Below are 25,111 nucleotides of genomic sequence, written 5' to 3' on the forward strand. Positions count from 1 at the left end.
GTGTGAGACTGTTCCAGAGAGATTAAAAAACCCAAATTTGAAAAAAATTCTTAAAATTTTAGTACCTGAATAATCTTGTTCATTTTTCATCTGTGCTGTTCCTTTTTAAGAGGGATTCTTGGGTTTTTGCTTGGTGCTCAAATCTCAAAAGTATAGCTAGCTAAATGTAGTTTTCTCCTTTTCTCTTAATTTATTATTTGCAAGATATCCTGTCATGCTCAGGCCTACCCAGAACATTTCTGGCATTTATGATATCCTTGCTGAATTGAATTTACTCTACAGGGTCCTGAAACCACAAGAACAGATTGCAGCTTTCCTTACTCTTTTCCTTGAAGAACATATTGCATTAATTTAAAATTGGTTTACTCTCATCTTCTGAGCACAATAAATGGTATTGTTGTAAGCCTATGAAATTCTGTATAATCTGGAGAGGAAAATGAAACATTACATAGTGTAGTCTCTCTTCCTGTATGTCACAACAGCAGCTCGTCAAACCAAGGTTATCCAAGAACAACAATGCATCTGTAAGTGAAAAGTTACTAAGCAAGGAAAGCAATTTCTCTCAACAGCCTGAGTTCAATGTAATTTATGAAATTATTATCTCACTGCTTTGACAAAAGACAAAAAAATTGAATTGCTATAAACCTGTATTTTCAAGTCAGAACAATTAATTAATCTATCTTTCTTTACTATCTAGATCACAGAACCTTAAACCAATAACTTCTGCAATGGTCTCTCTTCTGCATCCCTCAGGCAAATCATGTTCTTTCCCAACTAATCAAAATAAATTATATGTATCAAAATATAAATGCATGCCAAGATTTGTAAAATAACTAATTTCAAGTGTAGGAAAACAAAATACAGACAGAAGTGAAATACAGAAGATTTCTTAATGAAGAACAATCTTAGTCACATGAGTTGAAACATGTAACATTCTTGTACATCTTCAAGGATTTGAAAATTAGTGAGAACTCAAAGTGGGAAACTTTGGTGAGAAAATCCACAGGTATTGAGTATCTCTACCATAAACAGCTTGATGGTAAAATTCTCAAATGAGAATTTGGCATTTAACAAGATGGCTACATTCAGAGAAAGTACGTAAGTTCTTTGTGTTTACAGTTCAAATTAGTTCTTAAAACAACTTCAAGTTTCAATATACTAGTTGCAGGAACCACATGTGAGCAAAATTTTCAATGTCTTTTGGAAGAGAACACATTTCAGAAATAGAGAACTTAAAGTACCAAATTAGTGCAGAGACAAAAACCAAGCAATATCCTTTCCTGGCTCAGGGAAGATACTTACAGGGAATATACTTACAAAGAGCTTTAAAAGTACGTGCAGCAGATGATACTGCCTTAGCTAAAGCTATTCTATATGTATTAACATTTAAAGAACTATCAAGCTCTAAGTATTACCATTATTATTAATTCATGAGGACAGGGCATACACTGATTTTTAATGCTAAGGCAGTTGCCTTCTCTGTCATTCTAGTTTCTTGAATTGCACAAAAAACATTCAATCTGTTAAATGACTCCATTTTTTTCAGATTTGCCAAATTCTACAAGGACAAGGTCTGGTTGTTTTCCAAAGAAACCTGAATTTCCTTTCAGAAAAACACATGGACAGATGGCCTTCTTCCCTGCTGATGTTACATTAGAAATGTGCTTGGAGGGAAATTCTGTCAACATCCCCGAGTCATATTTTTACCTTATTTAGCTTGAAATATTACATAATGTGAAAAAGTTCATTATAACATATTATATTACTGTGGTAAAGTTCATTAATACATGTTATATTACTGTTTGGTGTCATTTTATTGATACAGAATGTTTCATGTTTTTCTTTTTGCAGAGAAAAAATAGCATGCAGCAACCTACCAAAGTAGAAAGCTTAGAGGAACGGTAGTTTACAGACAATTCTTAAACTATTTTCTTCAACTGACTTCACTTAGAATAAACACTGACATCCCAAATACACAGATGGTGCTGAAAACATGCACTCTCAAAATGATTTGAGCAACTGCAAATTGATGAAGGAGATCAGGAGTAATCAGAATGGATTTATGAACAAGAAATGACTGGCCAAACTGACAACCTTCTACAATGAAATTACTAACTCAGTGGATAGGAAAAGAGCACTAGATGTTGTTTATCTTAAGGTTTTGACATAGGTATTATTTCAGTCACATTGGCCTGCATGCCAATAAATTATGCCTTTTCCTGAGAAGAATAATGGGAAGAGACAATTTCTCAGATCCTACCTTCTCTTCTGGTGAAGGAAAAATATGCATACCTGCATGAAAAATTAGATCATTTTCAAAAAACATGGAAAATTTCTAAAGGATAAGAGGAAAAGAGACTAACTCATTTAACACACTTTATCTTTCAAATCAAGACCTGATGCTACATCAGAAAGCAATATTAGTCAAATTCTACAAAAAAGGAAAAAAAAATTCACAATCTTTTTCACCATACAGAATTATTTCCTCAACCTTGCACTGTGCATCCACTGCCAGGCAAGCCTAAGTTCCAACACACTGTTGTCATTATTTCTTAGCCACCAAAACTGGTTGTGAAAGTTCTTTTCCTTCCTTGCCATGCTTTAAAAGCATGAGTATCAGGTAGGACTCCCACACTTTTTCTGGAAATTCAAGAGGTGCCTGGAGTCAAACTAGTTATGAATTGTTACATGAAACAAGATAAGTTTTTGAAATGGATTTTTTTTTTTAATTAAACCCAGAAAAAAAACCAATCACCTTGGACCACAGTCCTCTTGTCATAAGTCACCTTAAACAAGATCACAAGATCAGAGACTTGAATATTATTCTTGTAGAACTCTATGTATGTGATGAGGATCTCTTTCTCCCACTTTTGCACACATGCAGAAATACATGCACAAGAGGATCAGAAACATTTAGATTAATTTTTGCAGAGGATAGTGATTAATTCCCATGGAGGATAGAGAAAAAACAAACCAAAACCAAACCAAACTTCCCAAAGAGAGAGGAAGGGAAGTCATAGGGTGTCCTGGCGGAAAGTTAGTGACACCTTCAGTTCCTCTGGACATGGTACACTTCACATACTTGTCTTTATGATCAAACTTTATTCGCTTTTCAAAGGAAAAAAGCACGTCCTGAGAAAGTGTTATAGGATGTGATGCTGCACTCCCAATACATTTTTGTAACAAATGTGATATTATGATGCTATAAATGCATTTGCTGAGAGTCAGAGCTTACTTGCATTCTTTTGGAAGGAAATATTTGAGACATGAATGATGAATTAAATCTTCCATAGTTTTCCATCTTACTTTGACAGAGCTATTGCTTACTTTCATATTTCTAGTGTTGGTGGTCCTGCCCTCAAAACATCTCAAATGATGAAGATATTTGCTAGAAATAATTCACAGTAAAACTGCTAACCCTTCTTCCCAATCAGGAGAAATATTATCACAAGTTTCATCTTTCAATGGGGACATTGTATTAGTAGCCTCATTAGTAAAACTGTTTAGCAAAGCAGTAAAATAATGCCAGGCTCTACTCTTTACAGCTTCTGATTAGAAAACCCATTACATCTCATGAGCAATTTATAGCTCATCAGTCTCAAAACACAAAGGAAATAAATTATAAGGGAAGGATGAGCTTAGAATGATGCCTCCAAGCCTGATCTTCAAAACAAAGTAATATTTGTAATAATAACAGAGGGCACTGAATACTAATGGATGATCTCAGTATGCTTGATATAGAATAATCCACATAAATAAGAATCAGGAATACTTCTGTACATTTTATTGATACCCCCATTGCCTGATGTTCTTATTTGCTTATGTTGTCTAACAGCACACACCACCATTTAAACTATGTAGCTGATGACTTTCTGTGAGGTGGGGATGTGCTGTCAGCCCTGTTTTGCAGATAAGAAATTGAGGTGCAGAAACCACGTGGTCTGAAATGCTGGAGAGAGCTGTGGACCTTTAGAAATAAATACTGATCCTAGCTCTGCTTCTCCTAACCTTTGTACTCCATTATCATACAAAACACAAATGGCATAAAGGTAATAAAACTAAATTCTAAGCATTCATGTATTGTCTGGAAATGGTGCCTTCAGGTCTTAAAAACAGTATGAAACATGAAGGCACTGGAGGGCAAAATATTCTTTGTAGATATCTTTAAAGGCTTATCTCAGTCTAAAAAAGGTTAATTTATTCACTGTTAGAGAGTCTTACCAAATTTACCCTTTTTTTTTTTTTTAAAGAAGTGGAAAACCAAAACCTATAAAAAGTGAAGCAGATAGCTGTTCAGTTTTCCAGCTTTCTACAAGAATGATTTGGTTTTTTAACAACACTTTTTTTATTTTGACAATATCACAACCAGTTTAGAATGGCATTTATTTTTGAAAAAAAATTAAAAAAAAAAAAACAACAAAGAAACAAAACATTGAATCACCAAAGATTATTCCAAACTACAGAAAGTAGACTGAATAAAGCTAGAGGCCTAATAAACATGTAAGTAGGCATATACAGCAAATTCTCAAGACATTGTGATCCTAAGACATTACAGTGATTTGTAAAATAAATTTTTAAACACATTTCCTAAATGTACACTAGATACTTAAAGATTCAAAAGTGACTGAATTTAGGAAAAAAAAAATCTTTTAGCAAGGAAAAGATGAAATACAAAGGTACTTGTAAAATTTCTGAAAACCCCTTTGCATATGCATGGATAAATGTGGATTCTAATTCTATAAAGATTCCCTACCACCTAAAACTTAGTTTAAAAAGTGTCTGATTTGTATGGGAAAGCCCAACAGGTTCACAAGCAAAAAGACTAGATATTCAAGGTCTAATATAATTAAGATCTTTAAGAAACTAATGAACTTCTAAAGGTCAAAAATTAAAAACAAAGGAGTTTTGTTCATTCTCAGGGTAATGATTTCTCAGTTACATTTCTGACTTGGAACTTTCAGCCTTGAGAGATTTCTCAGTTTGACTTTATTTGAATCGTAGGGTTCTATCCAAATTGTCTGAGAGAGTGCATTTTCCAGATCACAGCTGAAGACATTAATTAAGCCTTCTGCTTAAACCCCCAGGCAGGCTGACAAAAGAGCAGGGCCCTTGGCATCATTAAGGAAGGGAAGCAAAAGAAAGTGGATAGATTGATTAGCAGAAGTGAGAAACTGGTTATACATACAGCAGTGTGATCTAATTACAACAGACTTTTACAATGAAACTTGCAGTTTCATTGCTAAGGACACAGCATTAGGAAACAGCAAAAAGAAATCCAGTTTGCATGCTGCAAGACCAAATCAGGACACATTCCAAAGTACAGTATTTGGAAAGGATTAGGATAGGCATTACAACAGTGCTCTTTTGATGAAAACTAAAATGCTAAATATTATGATATGGATCAGAGAAGATTCTGTTTTAAAGAGCTAGACTCTCATTTGAAGAGGATTACAAGATGAAATTCTGAAGGACTATGCCCAGCAATTGGAAAGTAAGTCCTTCACCTGCAACTTATCTTCAAGAAAAAATGTTAAACTGGTCTAAAAAAAAAAAAAAACCTGAATGAGTAATTGAAATGTTGGAGGGTTTTTAAATTATTAACTTACTATTCAAAAACTATTAAAAAATCTGCAGAACATCAAAATAACCATCAAAATGTTTATGGGCTTTTCTACAGGGAAACACTCCTAGTCTTAATATTCTTAATTATTTGATCCAAGAGTAGTTTGTTTTAAGGGATAAGTAATTCAACAACAAAATTTTGTACATGAAGTGGAAATTGACCCAAACATACAATTCAATGTGTCCCATCAATTTGCACTGAAATTCACATGGAAAAATCTCAGATGGTGTGAAGCAAGTGTCTTTATGTACCTCATAAAAGATTTCATTACTCTGTTAATGTTTCATTACTGAACTCTTTTGCCAGGGCAGGGATGTCATTTCAGCCTGAGGCATGTATTAGATTCTAGTATCCACAGCTATGGTTTAAATTATGTTTATTTACTCCACTTGCTTGTGTTCCAGCACTGAACTTGGTTTATTCAATGGAAGGGAATTAAGCAGGAAGGTTATATTATGCTGGTTGCATCTGTAACTCCTTTTACACTGTGCAGCACACCCTGTAATCTCAGCTCAACCATAGTGAACACCAGATATCTGCAGTCTGTGTGCGCTTAAGTGGTTCCTATGTAGGAACTGAGATACCTGGTGGATAAAGGGGTAATTAGTGCCTACCTGTTTCTCATTGTACTAAGACTGTGTTAATTACATAGTTCCTGAACTGGGAACTGGGTGGAGAGATTAAATAATATGGATGTACATAGACACTATCTTCTGAATGCCAAACTCAAGGTCAAAATGAGATTTATGCCTGTTATTCTTACAAAAATACATACACGCAACATATTTCTTTATAGAGTGCCTCATAAATACTGATTTATACTACTGGAATCACACATAAAGCATCTGTGCCATGCTCATCAGATGCTTCTTCCAATATTTTGATTGGCAATTACATCTAATTGCTGAAATCCACAGATAAAAACTCAGACCAATAAAAACCCAAAAAGCATAGAAAGATACAAAATAGCCCTAAATACACAAATCCTAACACCAATTCTTTATTTAGTTAAAAGCAGTTTTTAATGCTCTTCTGACTCCAAAGAGAAATTGATAAATGGTTTAAAATGCAAAGAGCGAAATATGGAGTTAAGAAAAAAATGTTGCCTACAGCTGGCAGAATATAACCCTGACTTCTTGCATACACTACCAACAATGTTTCAGCTAATAATTTCTGTGGGTTTTGTGTGACATCTTTAGAACCATCTCAAGATAGCGTTTCTCATCTAACAGGAGAAAAAAAATTGAGGAAATAAAAATCAAAGAATCATCAAATCGTTTCTGTCAGAAGGGACCTTAAAGATCATCTGTTTTCCACCTCCCATGGGAAGGAGGGCCTTCCCCTAGAGCAGGTGCTCGAAGCCCCATCCACCCTGGCCCTGAACACTTCCAGGGCTGGGGCATCTACAATTCTCTGGGCAAGTATTCAATCACCACTATCTATAAAAGATGAAGAGAGACCACTGCACTCTTCCATTGACTGCTTTCAGGTAATCCTAACACCTTATCTGAGCAGTATAAAGTCCCATAAATCACTATAATAAAGTATAATTTTCCTCACTTTCAGAATAACAAAATTTTGTTGTCCTTATTCATGCTGAACAACCAGTGAAGCTACTCCAAAATTAGTATATTATTTAATATGATCCACACTGTTTCAAAAAAACCCTGCATCCTAGTAGAGAATATTTTATAAGAGAAGCAGCACCTACATCTTAAAAGAGGATTCAGTAGTACCCCGATCTAAATAGTCATAATAATATTTTTTACAATAATATTTTTAAAACTAATTTGCTGCTTGTAGAATGTAAAGTAGTTTCTCCTGCAAAAAGCCAAACTTCTTTCTGCATTTTCTGTGGCAGTGTTTTGGCTCAGCTTGTCAGGAGAGTTAATTGACATTCTAAAATATCTGTACTTTATCAAAATATCAACACAAGTATGGAGCACATTTCTTCGTAGATTTTTTACTAAACTCAGAAAGAGACACCAAAGATTTATAGGAAGATGCCAATCTGGTGGGTGCCATTGGAGAAACTCAGAGGCAAAAGTAACCTTTGTCCAAACCTTGCAATTTATATGCTGATCTAGCAAGAGGGAAAAAAGAAAAAAAATCTAGCCATTTTATATTCTTACTTCAATTTTCCTTTCTATTAAGAAGCTTCTTTCATGTTAACCACCACTGTAGTGCCAAGTTTAGTATCACACAGATTTCACTTTTACAAATCACATTTATGTATAACTTTGTGGTTTTAAAAATAATTTCTACTTCAAACCAAAAGAAAATTCAGAGTCAACCTTCAGCCAACTCCTGCGATTTCCACTTACACTTGCAAAGAGTTCAGCAAGAGTATGTAGCTGTTGTAGAATTATGCATGACAGATTGCCACTCTAAATTAACAAATTTTGTGAACTGTAGTAACTTCCTTTGCAGAACAACTGATTTAAATTCAGCAAAAGATACAAATGAGCCTTTGGCTGAAGCCCAGGAGCCAACTTTATAGTAAATCCCCAGCTGTTATTGTGCAATCATAATGCTGAAGCCATAATTGCCAATTCTAGTACAGGATGCTAACTTGTTCAGCTGCTTCCATTACAAGATTTCTACTTATGAGTTTTCTTTGTCCTAATCTCACCCATGGATTTCACCATCTATAGTTTGAAGTTCTTGCTAGTGTTTATTTCCTACTGAATTTCTAACAAAAAAAAAAAAAAAAAAAAAACAAAAAAAAACCAAACAAGATTCTTTCCCTCACTTTGCGTCTATGGGATAGAAATAATACACCACACAGCAATGAACTGGGTTGCTGTTTCAAGGCTTTTCTTCTTTAAAGTGAGGTCTTTGAATAGCTTGGAGATTAGCCTTGAAAAACCTATGCACTTAGTTACTACCTTAAAATATTTTTTGAAATTTATTTCTAAGACTTTAAATTTTTTTTAAAAAATATCACATTTCAGTGAATTAGCAAAGTAATCAAAACTGAGTTTTAAAAATTAACTTTGTATAACTTGTTAAAAATGAGAAGTTAGGTAATTCTTTTTTTTGAAATTTTAACATACCATAATAGCTTGAGATTAAAGGAAGTGACTCATCATACACTTGGTAATGAAAAGAATATAAATTGTTTGGTTTTGTGCAATTTTTTCCTGAGGATGCTCTTCAAGTCAACAAGGTTTTCAACTAATGTTAGCATTACTTATCATTCTTGGATGGAGGCCAGTGTCAAAACACAGTTCTCGTTATGGTATAATCAATGCTTCCATTTCATTTCCTCAAAAACTAAATTTCCAGCAGCTTTGCAGTAAAACTATTAGCAAAGATTCAAGAATGCAAACCATAAGATAATGAAATGTGGTACTTATTTTGCATCTAAGAAGGAGACTGATTGTTCTACATGCCTGTTTTTAAGGATGAATTGAATTAACAAAGTATTGAATATCTATTAGCAAAAAAAAAAAGTAACACATATTTCTTACACAGCCTAAAAAGGGAAAGAAAAGAAAGGATAAAGAAAGGAAAGAGAAAAAGGATACTTTTTTTATTCTAAAATGTTTTAGTAAATAGCACTTCTTGAATCTCTTTACCTTCTTTACCTTATTTTACCTTAATTCTTCCCCAATACAGGTAATGCTGTGGCCATATTGCTTCCTAAAAGAAATTAATTTGCCAGTACATAAACCCATGAAGTTTTAGTCACTGAGGGTGGGATTTCATAACTATATAAAAGAGATTGAAGTTTAAGTCACAACACTAGATGGACAAGGAACTCCAGGAAATGGTAAAAAAACCTCCAAAAATCACTCTGTAAAGACATTTTCAAAGCAGAAAATTTCGTTGCTGGATACAAGTTGTTTCTGAAACTAGAGGTTATAACATGACACATTTACTATGACAAAACCAAAAAAATCATGCTTGCTATCTGGAATAAAAAACTCCAGCTCTAAAGACTGACCAAGCAGGTCATATATATGTGTCTTCATACAAAAAATGTTGCTTATTATGAAGCAGTAAAATTTACCTTAATTCTTTCTGAAAGGAAGAAAATACAAAGCTAATTTCAAATGGGAGAGGGACAATATTTTGAATTAAATCATTATATTTTCTTGTAGTGGCTGTCAGAAGCTGTGGAGGAACAAGCAGATTTTTCCCTTTAAGAGAGCAATGGTGTCTTAATAAGACACTGTCATGATAATTATTCCATAACTTATATTTTGAATTTCACTCCAGCTAGTCGAGATGAGATTAATTCTTTTTTTTTCATCATAGACTTTGAAATATTCAATAATTTTCTCTTCTGTGATGTCAGACACAATATTGTGTGTGGTGTCCCAAAATGTAGAGTATTTCTTAACAGTTAGAAGGCAATTTTGTTTCTTTGCTAAGGGATTTGTATTCTTCTTGATAGAGTATAGAAATATTGAGAATACAAATAGGAAAAAAAAAAAAAACCCTCCACCCAACAAACCTGGTTCTAACACAATACAGATCTTACAAATTACATAAATAGGTAGAAGAATTTTTTTTTTTCTAAACTGCCTCATGAAAATCTGGGAGTAAGCTTCTATGACTTTGTCACAGATGTCATCAAAACCACAATTGGTTCGGAACTTCTCACCTCTGATCTGTAACAAGCAGTATTTAGGTTTGGAGAATTTGGGGAATTTTATTGATATTTATTTTTGTAGATTATGAATAACTTGACTATTTTACATTATTTCACTACAAATGTTTTTAAAGTGAGAAGTATCATGCAAGACAAAAAGTATTCTGAAAGCAAAACTGACAAAGTAAAGAAGATTGTAACAATTCTGTTTTATTTCAAGTTTTGAAAAATTTTATATATAATGGGTAAAATTTATTTTATAAGTTTACTTGTAACTATGGAATTTACAAATTCAAAGTTTGGGACACAACATCTGTTTCAGAATAAATACCCTGAGAATCTTATATTCACTTTGAAAGTGTTATCTTTGAAGTTGTGATTTGATCATTACCCTCAATACTTTTGAAATTTATCTGATGTGAAACAGGAAAAGAAAAAAGAGGATTATTACTAATGAGTTGGGAATAATTAAAATTTTGAACAGTTAAAACTCCAATGCTTTCATTATTTTTCTTGTTCTCTTTTGCTTCTAAAAATTACTTGTTTGTACACTCGTCCTCTAAGTTATGTCTCATCTGCAATCTTGCCAAGACTGCACTGTGGTAGTCCAGGTCATTAATGAAGAAATTAAACAACACTGTCCTCAGTACTGACCCCATGACTACACCACTGGCCTCCACTGGTCACAGCCCTTGGAACCCAGCAGTTCATCCAGTTTTCAGGCCCCCTCACTGTTCTTTTAGACTGTACATCCTCAATCACAAATATGTGATGGGAGACTAAAGGCAAGAATAAAATAAAAATTGTCGTCATCCACCAAGCACGACACTTTGCTGTAGAAGAGAGCCAGCTTGGGCAGGCATGATTTCCTGATCAGAAATCCATTCTGACAACTTCCAACATCATTAGAATTATAATTTTATACATAAATATTCATAACTTTTAATACACTGAGTCTTTGGATGTGAAGTATCTCCTTCTAACTAAAGAAAACACGTTTACAATGTTTTTTGTGAATATATGTCTTCTGTCTACAAAAGGCCTAAGAGTGAGGATATTACACTCAGAAGAAATGTGTTTAAAACTATCTCAGCAACCCTCGAGTCAGGGCTAAAAAACTCACAGTATTTTGTGGAGATAAAACTGTGTTAATGTATTTCATTTGTGCTTAATGTCTTCTGGGGATATTTTTCTGCCAAAACGACTCACATTTTTGCCTCTTAGTTTCACCTGTGCATCCACAGTCCTCTGGTTTATACAAAGGAGCAAAACTAAGGTGTTCCTCAAGATTATAAAATGTCATGCAAAGGATAAGTGTTCTCCAAAAAGAAATATAAACAAATTCATACACAAAGAGAAAGACAGAGATTTTTCCTCTTTTCAAGTCACTTGCAAGTAATCTGCTTTTACTTTATTGTGTTGGATCAGATTTTCTATGGAACTAATATTATTTTTTTTAAACACGTAGTATTTCTTTAATTGCTTAGCTTGTGTAAACTGCAACTAACCTATTTCAAAGTTGTTCACGAAATAAAAGGTCATTCCTCAGTGTAAGATACCCATACAGTTAAAACAGTTCAATCTAAATGCACTTTACATAAGAATTACATAAAAAATATTATGAACATCAGACTGAGATGTCACATAGTTTCATTGAAATTTTCCCCAGCAGAACACAGATGTATTATATGAAGGAAGCACTTGGAAAACTGGAAATCCAGTTGAAAAACAACAACAACCAACCCCCAGAAAAACAGTTCCAACTTCAATAACTGTCCCACATCCATCTGAAGAAGGGCTCCCAAATAAAATTCAGTTTCTCAGGTTGGTATAAAATTTGGTGGATATAGGCCTTTTCTGACTCGATTCATGAACCATAATCAACCAAAGAAAGAGTGTTGGGTAATATTAACTCAGAGTTTTCAGTGTAAAAAGCAGAGATCCTCCTTGACTGAGCAACAAGTCTCACCAATAATAACAGGAGTAGAGGCTGACATGAAAAAGCGAAGTTCAAAAGAAAAAGTTGCTCAACTGAATGATCCCCAGACAGATTCCACTGAAGTATAGCAAATCAAGAACATAATCATGAATCATGGAAGTTCTTATCAGCTGTCAGCAAAGACCAAGCACAGCCAACTCAATTTCAGAGTGGCAGTCCCTCCAGGGACCACCAACAAATATAGGAGTGACTTGTCCTTTGGCAAAGCTCGTGATGAAGAAAACCCTATAACTTTTTCATATCAATAAAAGCGACGCTATTGGAATGACATGGTGTTGAGAGCCAAAATAACTTAAGGAGTCCTTTATGACTGTCCTAGTTCTCAAAACCAGGACAATGCCATAATAGTGACTTTATCTTTAGTGACAGGTGAGTGATCCCAAAGGGCAAGGCTTGAAGAGCAGGAATCAGAAAAATTAACTGGGAAGCATTTCAAGTTTTATGTGAGTGGATTGTGACATGTAGCTACAGAAACAAGTACTGCATTTCATCCTGTGCAATAACAGCGGCAGATTCTTTGGGCACCTTTGTGATTTTTTTGATATTAGAAAAAAATGTGCAATGACATCTCCTAAATGGAGTTTCTCTGATACCTATATACCTCAGTAGGGGTGGGACTGCATGATTCTTGAATTAGTTTTGACTGCATGGCAGAAGGGTATCTCACATGGCACAAAAGAGGGTTGATATAGCAAATATGGCCCTGAAATTTTGGGAGAACATGTCTGAGTGGAATGTGGGGGAATATGCTCCTCCTAGCCAACGCCAAAATCAACAAAACCCCCATCCTGCCAGGCCCTTACAAGAGAGTAAGACTTTAGAACATACAGCCCAGTCAGTCTCAAATCAGTTCCTAGCAAGATTATGTGGGAGAGGCCTCTAAAAATTATTACAACGTAGATATGAAAAAAAGTCAGTTGGGACAAAATAAGCATGGGATTAGTAAAGGCAAGAAGCACCAAATTCTGGCCTTGCAAAAAGAGAAGCCTGTCTTAATGCACAGGAAGAGTGTGTCTTCTTCCTCAACTTCATAAAGGTTTTTGATGTGATCTCCTATGCTGCATTCTTATAACTGGATCAGAGAAGCTCAACGAAGACATTGTCTCACATAAAGAATTTGAGGTTGTCACAAAGGCACCTAAGGCCCAAACAGAAACCTAAATACATGCAATAATTTGGCTGAAATTAGCAAAAGCTAATTCTATGTTGATGATTATGTACACTCAGAAAAATAGTGATGAAAGAAATATATTTTAGATTTGTTTTTGTCAAGACTGATCCAGGTTTGGAATGTAAAATAAAGCTCTCTAAATACTTACAAGGATATTCAATCTCTTGAGTAAAAATCTGGAGGAAAAAATACCTGAAAGAAATCCTGCTTTGAACACCACCTACAATTTCTTAATTCATATCGAATCACATATTTTAAAACACAGAGTAAAAGATGAACATGAAGTTTTCAGAGTTTCTCATGTTCAGTAAGAAGTTCACATAAATTCACTATTTCTTGTTTTCTTGAAATTTTCCCTAAGACTTTCCAATCAATTATTAAATTCTGTGTTCTCTAAGGGTATCTCTGGAAAACACATGCTAATTTCAGAGAACACATTTTTAACCTTCTAAGTTGTGAAAAAAAACCCAAACTAATCCCCTCTCCTTTAAGAGACAGTGGGTTATTTATTTTATGTAATGGAAACAATTTAACAAAGAGAAAGCTGGATTTTTTTCAGCCTTAAGAACTGCATGTGCAAATTAAAAAGATTAATAAACCCAGGAATACATTCTCAAGAAGACACCACAAACCACTTTTATTGTTATATGACAAGCTAATAAGACTGTACCTTGATTTTTTCCATTCTGAAGCACAGTAGTAAGGATGCAGTAGCATGATAATAAGAACATTTAATTCAGAAGAACTGAAATACTGAAATAATTCAAGATATTGCATTATGTGTTATTTGATTTCATACATCTCAGTAAAGATACACCCTAAAGCATAAAGTTTGCATCATAACAATGCAATTGATATAAACATGAGAAATATACCATGGTCTGGATGAAACTTACTGGTTTCGGGCTAGCAATTTGATCCAAAATATACAGCTAGATCATTCATAGCCAAAATGTAATTCTCTGTAAAATTCATTACACATGCCCTGATTTTGGGATATAAAGATGTCAATTCAGGAGGAAATGAGGGCTTATCTGCTCAGGGTGTGATGCATCATTTGAAATTCTGACATGCAGAGAAGTAATTTGATGAAAATATAGAGGTTTCTTCTCTGTGTAAGCATAGAATTGGGGGTAGAAACCCATAGTTCTGCAGACATCACTACCTGTGTATAGTAAAAAGGGCAAAACAAGAGGAGCAGGGCCAGGGAAACAGCACACATTGAGTAGCTTTCTCATTTACACAACTGCTACACAAGGGAAAATATTCATTTTAGTCAAGACCTGGCTTTTTCACTACTGCCTTTGGAGAGAAAATTTTATACTGTCAGAAGTAAATGTCACTAGAAGTTTTCTTTTGTTTGTAAGAATTCACATACAATTGTTTTCCAACTGACTTAAATCTAAGTATTTTAGCACTTTGGATGTTCAGGGTTTCAATGAAGCAATCACAAGATAAAAGGTTTCAACCTTTATAGAAAGTTCAATACCATTATCTTGATAAAAGCAACTTAAGGTCTGCATTTAACACTGTATAAATGATCTTATTTGGGCATCCAGGTATGCAGCAGGCAAATGGTCTTCATTAAGCATATGTGAGCTTTACACTAGCAAATCTAGCCATTCTCACACTTAAATTGCAGCAGCAGAGAGCTCAGCTCTGCCTACGTACTCAACAGACTGCTGGGAACTCTTATCAGCAGTAATTCACTATCAGAGGTGAATACTGCCCTCTCAATGAACATTTTTATCACTTTCAGATCAAGCTTACTAAAAGATAGCCCCAGCAAATGTGCAAGAATTCCAGTAATGCCTCCTAGCACAGCACACCCACTGCTAATAACACTGGCCTTCCCACCTCACTCTGCCCTGAGCTACAGTGGGAGAACAGGGAAGGCCTGACCTCCTGAGAGCTCCATGGAGCTCCCTCAGAGGCCATTCCACAAACCATGTTCTGCAGTGCAGAGGAAATATACCAGTCCTGCAAAGTTACTACTGAATAAGTCATCAAACAATGTCACTTTAATGGATGTGTTCTTTTATAGGGGAATGAGTGTAGGCTTAAAGAACTGTCCTAGAAATAAGCAATAAGTTGTTGATTCCACAGAATATTTTAACCCAGCATACATCAACCTTAAATCATTATTACTTAAATGGAAAAGGCAGACAAAAGCATTCCTGTCTGTATTTCCCAAAGTAAACACTAATAGCTGGTGAGTGAGCAGGATGGTTGCTCAGAATCTGCTGTCAGTATTGACTAGGTCACAACTGACTGTGATGAGAGCTCAGAAAATCTAGCTTACTTTGAGATTTCAACAGCACTGTGGCCACTTTTGTAAGTACCAAAACAGCTCATATCACATGCACATGCAATACAGCTGTAGAAATACTCTGCAGAGACATAACAAAACCCTGCTGCTAAGCTGGATACAGCTCCAGAGGTTTCCTTCATCATTCCCATGCGGCATTGCTGTTAGCATACAGAAGTTACTGAACTTTACCACAACTACTGAGCAAGTTGGCATAAGACTGGAAAGTGAATCTAGTTCAAAAGTTCTTCAAGATGAGAAAAAAGCCTGTATTAATACCACTTTTTTATCTAGGTGACAAGTGCCTTAAAGTTAATACAGATAAGTAGACCTGGAACTCCAAAAATATATTACTTGAATTATTTTTTTCCAGTTAATGATCAATTCTATTTTCTGCTGGCTTGAGAATATTTACTGACAAGTGTCACTTTTTACATGAGCTTCACTGGACTAGTGGGACCTTATGTAAGGCATCTGGTAGATTCTGCACCCTCTCCTTTACAATATTTATGCATTAAATATGCAAAAAATGCATTTTTTTCTGAGATTTCTTAGCAGCTAAATGAAAATAGGACCCTACTCAAGTCTCATTACTATCACTTGAAACAAAAGTTTCCATCTTCTCTTTAAAAGAACCAATACTCTGCAGTATGAAGCACTGGGCAAGAAAATATTCCAAATCATGACTCTCATGTACAGCACCAGAACATGGAACAACAATACATACTGTCCACTCACTAAAACTAAATGAGAAAAACACACACATCATGAGTAACATTCTGCAGCCTTCAATGAAAAGTATGCTCCCTGCAATGTTACTTAAATATTACAAAAGTTGTCATTACCTAGGACAATACTGCTACTCTATCAAGCATTGAAAGATCTTAGCTTTAGAGAACAAGAGGATGAAGAGACTACCTCAAGGATTTATTAACATAGAGTGAACTAATTAAGAAAAATGGGAAACTGTCATCTCATTTAAGAATGTACTCAAGACTTTTCTTATATACATAGAGGACAGATTTCAATAGACAAAACTTTCCACAAAGGAATTTAGGGTCAACATACGTGTGATTCCTGTCAAATGTTGCAGTATGCACACTAAAATTCTTTTCAGATGATTGACTGAAAGCCAACATAACATTCTACTCAGATCATAGGTAAACACCCTCATGGTAAAAAGATGATTTTTTTAGCATTTCAATATTTTTTAAAATTCATTGACTGTGTTAATATAAACAGCATAACTGAATAAAACCAGAAGAGTTAAAATTATCTACATTGAATTTCATAGTACAACATTTCTTGCTTTTCTTTTTTTCTCCGCAATAACCTGATGATATATAATTTCATTTAAATAACATTAAAAGGATTTGCTATGAAAAATTAAATCCTAGAGACTTTTCACAGTATAGAAGCATTTCCTCTACGTAATGAGCAAAATAAACCCAAACAAAAAAATTGAAATTAAAAAGTAATGAAAAAGAAAAAGAAATCATGATAGCTAGTGATAAAAAGAACAAAACCATTCCTTATTTCACTGCATTTTGAACTTATCACCACTCTTGCTTTCCTGGACTTTACATCAACTGAGAGTCAAATGTTCCATTCCCATTTCTGAGGTCATTTGAAGTATAAAATATACATGCTTTGAATCTCCTTTCTGTAGGATAAAACATTTCTTTTAAGAAGCAAGCAAGGTTTCAGAAAAAAAATTGACATGAAGGAAGCTTTCGCTGTTAAGATATTCTCAAAGCAAACCTCTACTGATTGCTAATATAGGAGGTGTAAGAATTAACCTTTGTAGTTTGAGACTGAAGAGATCAATTTATATTAGCTGCAAATTAGGAAATAAAGAGGAAAAATACCTACCTTTCGGGAATGGATTTCTTTCACATATAGTGGAAGTAGAAATTCAGATATTCCTTCAAGTCGTATTCCTTTTTTAGTGACTCTCAAATTTCCCATTCCATCCTACAATCAATAATATATATATATATTCACTTTAGGAAATAGCCTTATCCAGAACAACCTAAAAAGAAGACAGTAGTTGGCTTAACCCCTAAAAATAATGATTGCTGCCCCACTGTTCCCAGCTCTTCTCATGATCTTGGGCAGGAGGTAGATGGGCACATTCATAGCCAGAGCTTCACCTAGGGCTGAAGTATTTAACTGTGCAACCTAATGGTGACCTGCATACTTTATTTCTTGGATGAACCTAATGCCACGGTAAAACTGTAAATCATCATTATTCCCTGTATAGGGTGAAAATATTACAATTGCTGAATGCAATTTTACAATTGCTCAATAAAAAGACTATTTAATTAATTTTCTCTATATATATGTAATTTTTTTACATTTAAAGCAACTTATAGCTTGAATCCAGTGTTTTTGCTTTCCCAGTGATTAAAATACAAAGGAAAATATCATGTAGGAAGAAAGAAAATAAATTTTTAGTGGTTGCTCATCACTACTAAAAGCATGTATGATGAACAACTTCAAAAAAGCGAATTTTGATTTTTTGTGTTTATTTATCAGAACAGAAATAGGAAAGGTGCCATTGTAAAAGTCTGGATGAAACAAGCAAACCACAAAGTTCAATGTTCAATAAAATATAAGCATAGAAAAGTGGCCTAATAAAGCTTCAGCTGCACTCTTATAGGAAAAAAACCCAATGAAACATGCTTTATACTCAAGAGACAAAATTATTTTGCACAACAATAGAAAGTCAAGGTTTTTTATCCAGAGAATCTTGTTACCATGCTCCTGATAGAAGAGTAATTCTTCACTGCACAGCCAGTGGAATTTTACTTGATCCACTTAAGTGCAAAATAAGCACATTTAATCTAATTGCTAATTACATATTTCAAATTCATTGTTGACTCTAGTGTACTGGAACAAGGAGAACTTGCACTTTTGCTCTGCTGGCTGATGTGAGAGGCAAGTAACCTCTGCCTGCTGGGTAAACAGCTGGGTAACAGTTCTCCACTGCTATAGCTGAATTGTCAAATAATGCTTCTTAGGAAAGCGATGATATATGTTAAAGTATTTATCTGAAGTCAAGTAATGTTTATACAAATATTTTTACATGGAAAACTTCAGGTATTTGGGGGCTTTCTAACAAGAAGTGCAAAATGAAACAGTGATACCTGTTTTTGAAAAGGAAATAAAGAGATTAGAGCTTGTTATGGAATGTGCAATTTGCATTAACAAAAATTAAGACTCTATTTGATCAATCCTATATTAATAGAATATAAAATTTTAATTGTAAAGGACAACCTAGGAAAATACAACAAGCATGCTGTAGTTTTTGTCAGTGAATAAGTACTCAACAAGAATTAGGCATTCTTTAGATTTATTGATTTGGATATAGACATGTCTTCTAACAGAAAAGGCAAATTCAATATTTCACTTTTCCTGCTTCTGTGGAATGTTTCTAATTGACACACATAAAATATATGTACAAGAAAAATAGGTAAGGAGGGAAAAGGAGAAAGTGAAAAATAAACACAAAATACACAAAAATGTAAAGTCAAGCTTTCAGAAAACAAGAAATGCTGAAATTAAAGTTGCCAAAGAAGCTTCCATCTGCTCTATCTTGCAAGTATTTTTAGGCTAAAATTATGGTTTTTTTATGTGATATTTACCCTCCTGAATCTCAGCTTATTCCACATAGAGTTGGCACAAACCTCAATCAGCCGCTACTCACTACTTTGCTTTCACATCATTATTGTCTTTGCTCCTCATTTATTGTATTCTGTTAAAGCCCTGCTGTGAAGACAGCACTGTCAGCATTCTTCTAGACTTCTGTTTACATAAGTGTTCATTACTGAAGTAATATAGTGCCTCACAACCATTAATTAATTTTCAAAATACTTTCAGTAACTTTATATGGTGGTACTGTTCTTATGTTACTGGCAGAGACCTAAAGCACAAAATCAATTGTTCACTATTTTTTGATACTTATCATATTTTCTCTGATTATTTTCAGCAGTGGGAAGTTAAATCTTATAGCAAGATTAAACTGTCAGGGCCTTAGAAACAAAGTATTGATAGAGCCTACTGAGTCCATAAGGGCTTTCATATTTCTGAGTGACCTTTCTAGGTACTCATTCTTTAGTCCTTCAGCAGAATCCAACAGATTGAATGCAGACAGGCTCTGCACAGACAGAAGCACTAACTTCAGTAAAATTACGTGATTCAACACAAAAATACAGACACTACATTCTGGAGCTTAAGTCACAAAAGGTGTTATTAAAATGGAATAGGGTGACTGCAACCTCAATTCCTTGATAAACACAATAACCTTCCAGACAATTTCTGAAGTGTGTAATGACCAATATGAAATAAGTCTGAATAATAAAATACAGAGTATAGTCAGACGTGTCCTACTACAACATGCTTAACAAATATGACCCCATTAAAAGAATTCCTTCTCAGAATGTTTTTTTCATCAATAACCCCTCCATCAAGTTTAAACAGGGGTTGGAGTAAGAGGAGTGTCTTGTTTCATTGAGTTAAAGCTATGCTGCTAAAGAGAGAATTTCAAGGGTTTGACTAACAAAAAAACTAAATCTAACACAACTTGGTTATAAAGCTATTAATATTAAAAGGATTAATCAGAGGAAGGTTCTGCTGCTTATTTCCCAAATAAACTCCATAAAGTTTAGGCTTTCCAGGCAAATAAGACTCAGATTATCTTTTTGGTGTGATTTGATTTTATTCAAGTTCAAAAATAGACTTGAATGAACTATGCCAGTGATTAAAACAAGCAACAAGTTCGGTACTGGGACTGACTGGGATGGAGGTTTTCTTTCATCATAGCAGCTGGCATAACAGTGTGCAGTTTTGGCTAAAACAGAGCTCATAACACACCAGTGCTTTGGCTATTGCTGAACTGTGCTTCCAGAGTGTCAAGCCTTTCTCAGTTTTTCCCCCCTCTCTGCCCCCAATAAGTAAAGTGGGGATGGCCAAGGAGTGGAGAGGGAACACAGCTAAGCCAATTGACCCCACTTGGCCAAAGGCATATTCCATACCTGTAACATCATGCTCAGCAAGAAAAAGTGGTGGTAGAGGATGAAGGGGGCTGGAGAGAACAAGGATTGTCTTTCAAAGTGGCCAATGCTTGAAGACAGAGTGGGCATCAGTCTATGCTATGTTGTGAGGGATTGTCTTTGCATCACTTTATGTCCTCTTTATTATTATTCAATATTTATTATTATTCTGTATGTTATACCATGTACAACTTTCCAGGTTTCTAATTTAAGAATATGAAACAAACTAACAATGACTCTGCCTCACTTACATTGTTCTTTTCCCTCACACACGAAGAAAAACAACCCCTTTATAACCATAAAAATGTCTTATAGAGATTGTAAAAAAAAAAATCAAACATCACTATCAATATTTTATGTTATTCTTAGAGTAAATCATATTTCAGTGATTAAAACCAGAAATTCAAATAAGAAGCTTTTAAAATATGAAAACCAAGCATTTAGTTTATGCTGTTGTCTTAAAGCTGCAGCAATCTAAGGAAGAGTTTTACTGACTTTGAACATTACATTAAAGTCAATGAAGTCCTAAACTATACTTACTATAAATCTCTGATAATGAGAGTATAAATTTGAATCAGACCATAAAAGAACTCTACAGAAAGATATTCTGGGAGGAAAACAACAATACTGACATTCAGAGCTTTTTCAAGCTTTGACCTGCTTATAAACAGGCAGAGATTTATGTTCTTTGATGATCCTGTAAATGGTATATAAGAAAACCAGAGATTAATTCACACTGTCTTTAAACATGCAGGATGATCTTTTAAAAGATTAAGTTATTTCTTCACAATGTGCTGAGAATTCTACAAGGGTGCATTACTTACATAGCCTGTATAATTTCTGCCCAATAAACTATTACAGCAGCATGTTTTATGATAACTACAAATACAAAGTATATGTTATGAATACTTCTCAATAAGTCAGGAAGTTGCCTAAAAACTACAATCTGCAGCAGCCTGTCTACAATCTAAACTACTACAACTAGTCCTGGACTCCACATATTGCCATCTAATGAAAATATGTGGTGGTGTGCTTCCTTTCTTTTATTGTTCTCTCTGTGTTATTCCTTCCTTCTTTTTCTTTTTTACTTTTACTTGTTTAAGCACTAAGACATTCTAAGAAAAAAAAAAGAGGGTAAGGAATTCTACACAAATTGCTGATAAACCAGAAGTATGAAAGAACAAGCTTAGCTTTCTACACAATAGAGCCAGTGCTCTGTGACATAGATGACAACAACTGGAGACCAGAACAGAATTCACTAAGCTGGCTTAGATGATCTTTAAGCTACTAAAAGAGTAGTTTTGAAGCCAAGCTGTGGAATATTTCAGTTAGAAATAATATTTTGGAAGTCAGTAGCTATATTTTATAAACTCACTCCACCCAGATGAAATAACAGGTCCTTGCATGAGATCAAATCCAGACCTTTACTATTAGAAAATTCTGCAAATCTATCAATAACATTGCTATATGAAAGACAATAAAGTGGACAAAACATCTCCAATTCCTGCATGAGACCACAGAATTCAAAATTCCTTGGTCTGGAGAAAAGAAGCTGGAAGGCGTGATGCTCCAGGTCAGGAATGAAAACTCATTACGTGGGGTGAGAAGAGCATTCTGATGGATGCTCCAGTAATTTGTCATGGATCTCATGAAGTGGGCAGTGAGAGGGCAGTAAAGCACGTTGCTAACTGAAATGCAGGCTTTTTCCTTAGGATCATGAACTTACATACAATAGAACAGTGAAAAGTGAACTGAAGTGTTGGTTATTATGAATTGACTAAAACATTAACAAATAGTATTTTATATTTCAAGCTGGCACAGTATTTTTTCTGACTTCCGTAATAATAAAAAAATACACCAAATCCTTGTTTCAGTACTTTACAGCAGGAGCAAACAAGTAGTTGGTGGGTCAAGAAATCCATTATTATCAATAATATTCAAGATTTTCAAAAGTTCTTATGTTAGATGTGATATCCTGCATGTTTTCTGAGTATATATTTAGGCCCAAACTCTGTCTCCAAAAGCTCACATTCTGAAGAAGGAATCATTATACAAAATAGGGAGGGGGAAAATTATAATAATAGAAAAGTAGGGTTTAAACAAAGTGCCTACATCAGATGCCCTATAAATTAATAGGCATTCAATGTCTGTTGCCTTGCAACATCATAGCACAAGCCATACATGAAATGGAATTTGGATGATGTGGCTGCACTGGTATGAAAAAGTGCAGATGAAACATTTAAGCATGCAAACATGCCATGCCAAATAAAAAAAAAAAAAGAGGCATGATATCAGAAGAAAGGTGACTGAACCAATGTAGCAGTAGTGAAGTACAGTGAAGATGGAAAAAGAATGCTGAACTTGATAGGATGCCACAAAAAAACAGGTAATGATGTAAAGGGACAGCAATGGGGATGATTAGGAAGATGAACTATATTAGCATCTATGTAGTTGATAAAATGGAAGATGCACACAAAAGATTGGAAGGAAGATGACAAAAGAAATTATTTGTATTGTACTCACACATGCAAAAACCTGGTTGTAATAAACAGAGCTGGAAAATAATTCCAGTTGGAGATAAATGGTGCTTGGACATGATTATGGATGTACAACTGAAGGAAAAACTGTAGGTAGCAAAAGTCTTGCATAAACAAAATGGGTAGTAGTATAAGCAACAAAACCAGAGTATTTTCCTGGCTTACTAGGAAAGATAACTGAACTTCAAATGACAAAAATAAAGCTAAAATAAGGGCAAGCTATTCACTAGAATGGCAAAAACCTGGATTGATGGAAACACCTGCCTTCATTCATCTGCTGACAATAATAGATAGCATCTACAATGCTGACTCTAAGTAGATATCAGGATAAAGCTAGGGAATAAATTACTGTAGTACAGTGCAACAAGGTTTAAAGAGAAACAAACTAAGGAAAAAAATAACATGAAAAGCTATTAAAAAGAGAGAAAAGTCAGATTGCTATCCCAACTAACTGTAATTAAAATTCCTTCAACACATGTTACTTTAGAATGGTTTTTGAAAATGTGTAGTACGACCTAGTTCCTCCATTATAAACTACCTATATTAATATAAAATATATCCCTATCATGACAATAAGATGAAACCCCTATTTCATGTTAAAAATTTTGATTTTATTCCATCATAAGGGGAGTTATGCTGTTCTTCATTCAAACATAGATGTGCGCTTTAATATCACCACTGTGAGGCTGCTCACTATCATCTTTGAAAGGTTGTGGCAACCAGGAGAGGTACCTAAGAACTGAAAGAATGCAAATGTCACCCCAGTCTTCAAAAAGAACAAGAAGAAGGACCTAAAGAACTAATGGCTACTCAGCCTGATCTCAATCACTGGAAAGGTGATGGAGTGTCTCATTCAGGAGATCATCTCTATCCATGGAGGTGACAAGGTGATCAGGAGCATGGATTCATTAAGGTTAAATCATTGTTTGATGTCTTCTACAAAGAAAAAACTACCTGGAGGGACGAGGGGACAGCAATGCATACTGTCTTCCTTGATTTCAGCAAGGCTTTTGACACTGGTCTCTCACAATATCCTTTTGGGCAAACTCAGGAAGTGTGGACTGGTTGAGTGGGCAGTGAGATGGATTGAGAACTGGCTGACTCCAGAGAGTCACTATCACTGGCCTCAGGGTCTAGCTGGAAGCCAGTCACTTGTGGTGTCCCCCACGATTCAATATTGGGAGTTGTTTAACTTATTCATCAATGGCTTAGATGAAGGGGCAGATGCCTCCTCAGCAAGTTTGCTGATGACACAAGGCTGGGAGGAGCAGCCAATGCCCCAGGGTGCTGTGCAGCCCTTCAGAAGGGCCTTGACAGGCTAGAGAGATGGGCAGGGAGGAAATTCAGTGAAGGCAAGTGCAGGGTCCTGCACCTGGGGAGGAGTGACCCCATGCACCAGCACAGGCTGGGCATTGACCTGCTGGAAAGCAGCTCTGTGGAAAATGATCCCGGGTCCTGGTGAAAACAAGCTGTGCAGGAGCCAGCAGTATTGAGTAAGGGTGTGTTTATTCTGTCCACATAAATTGCAGTTTATTTAATCCACTTCCCTGTGTTTGAGTCCTGGTTGTAATTTCAGCAAAGAATCTTGAAGATAATTTAGTCATGCTGAAAATTTAATCATACATTATTTTTTTATTTTTCAAGTAAGTGATTGCCTGACTTCAGAAAGAAAAATTAAAAACTGATATAAGAGGACAATAAACAAACATACTCTATACAGAAGCAGTCAACATTGTTGATAAACCTGTAAAAATATTTACCTACAAGAAAAAAAAAGTACAGTGCTACTGATTTGTTGTGTACATATGTGACAATTCAA

General features: G+C 34.8%; 1 protein-coding gene across 14 annotated transcripts in view; it reads right to left on the minus strand.

Annotated features, from left to right (window-relative positions):
• The window catches only part of SGCZ (sarcoglycan zeta), a 455,810-nt gene that overhangs the window by 149,663 nt on the left and 281,036 nt on the right, over window positions 1-25,111 (minus strand). For 12 of the 14 annotated variants that reach the window (XR_009486248.1, XR_009486247.1, XM_059844749.1 and 9 more), the window contains one exon: window positions 17,574-17,675. The exons of the other annotated variants lie outside the window; for them this stretch is intronic. Coding sequence is in view for 10 of the 12 variants with exons in the window: in XM_059844749.1 (XP_059700732.1) it covers window positions 17,574-17,675 (102 nt within the window). In the remaining 2 variants the exon portion in view is untranslated. The remainder of the gene's footprint in view (window positions 1-17,573; window positions 17,676-25,111) is intronic. 14 annotated transcript variants of the gene reach the window in all.

This window comes from Haemorhous mexicanus, chromosome 4, assembly GCF_027477595.1.
Source record: "Haemorhous mexicanus isolate bHaeMex1 chromosome 4, bHaeMex1.pri, whole genome shotgun sequence".
NCBI lineage: Eukaryota > Metazoa > Chordata > Aves > Passeriformes > Fringillidae > Haemorhous > Haemorhous mexicanus.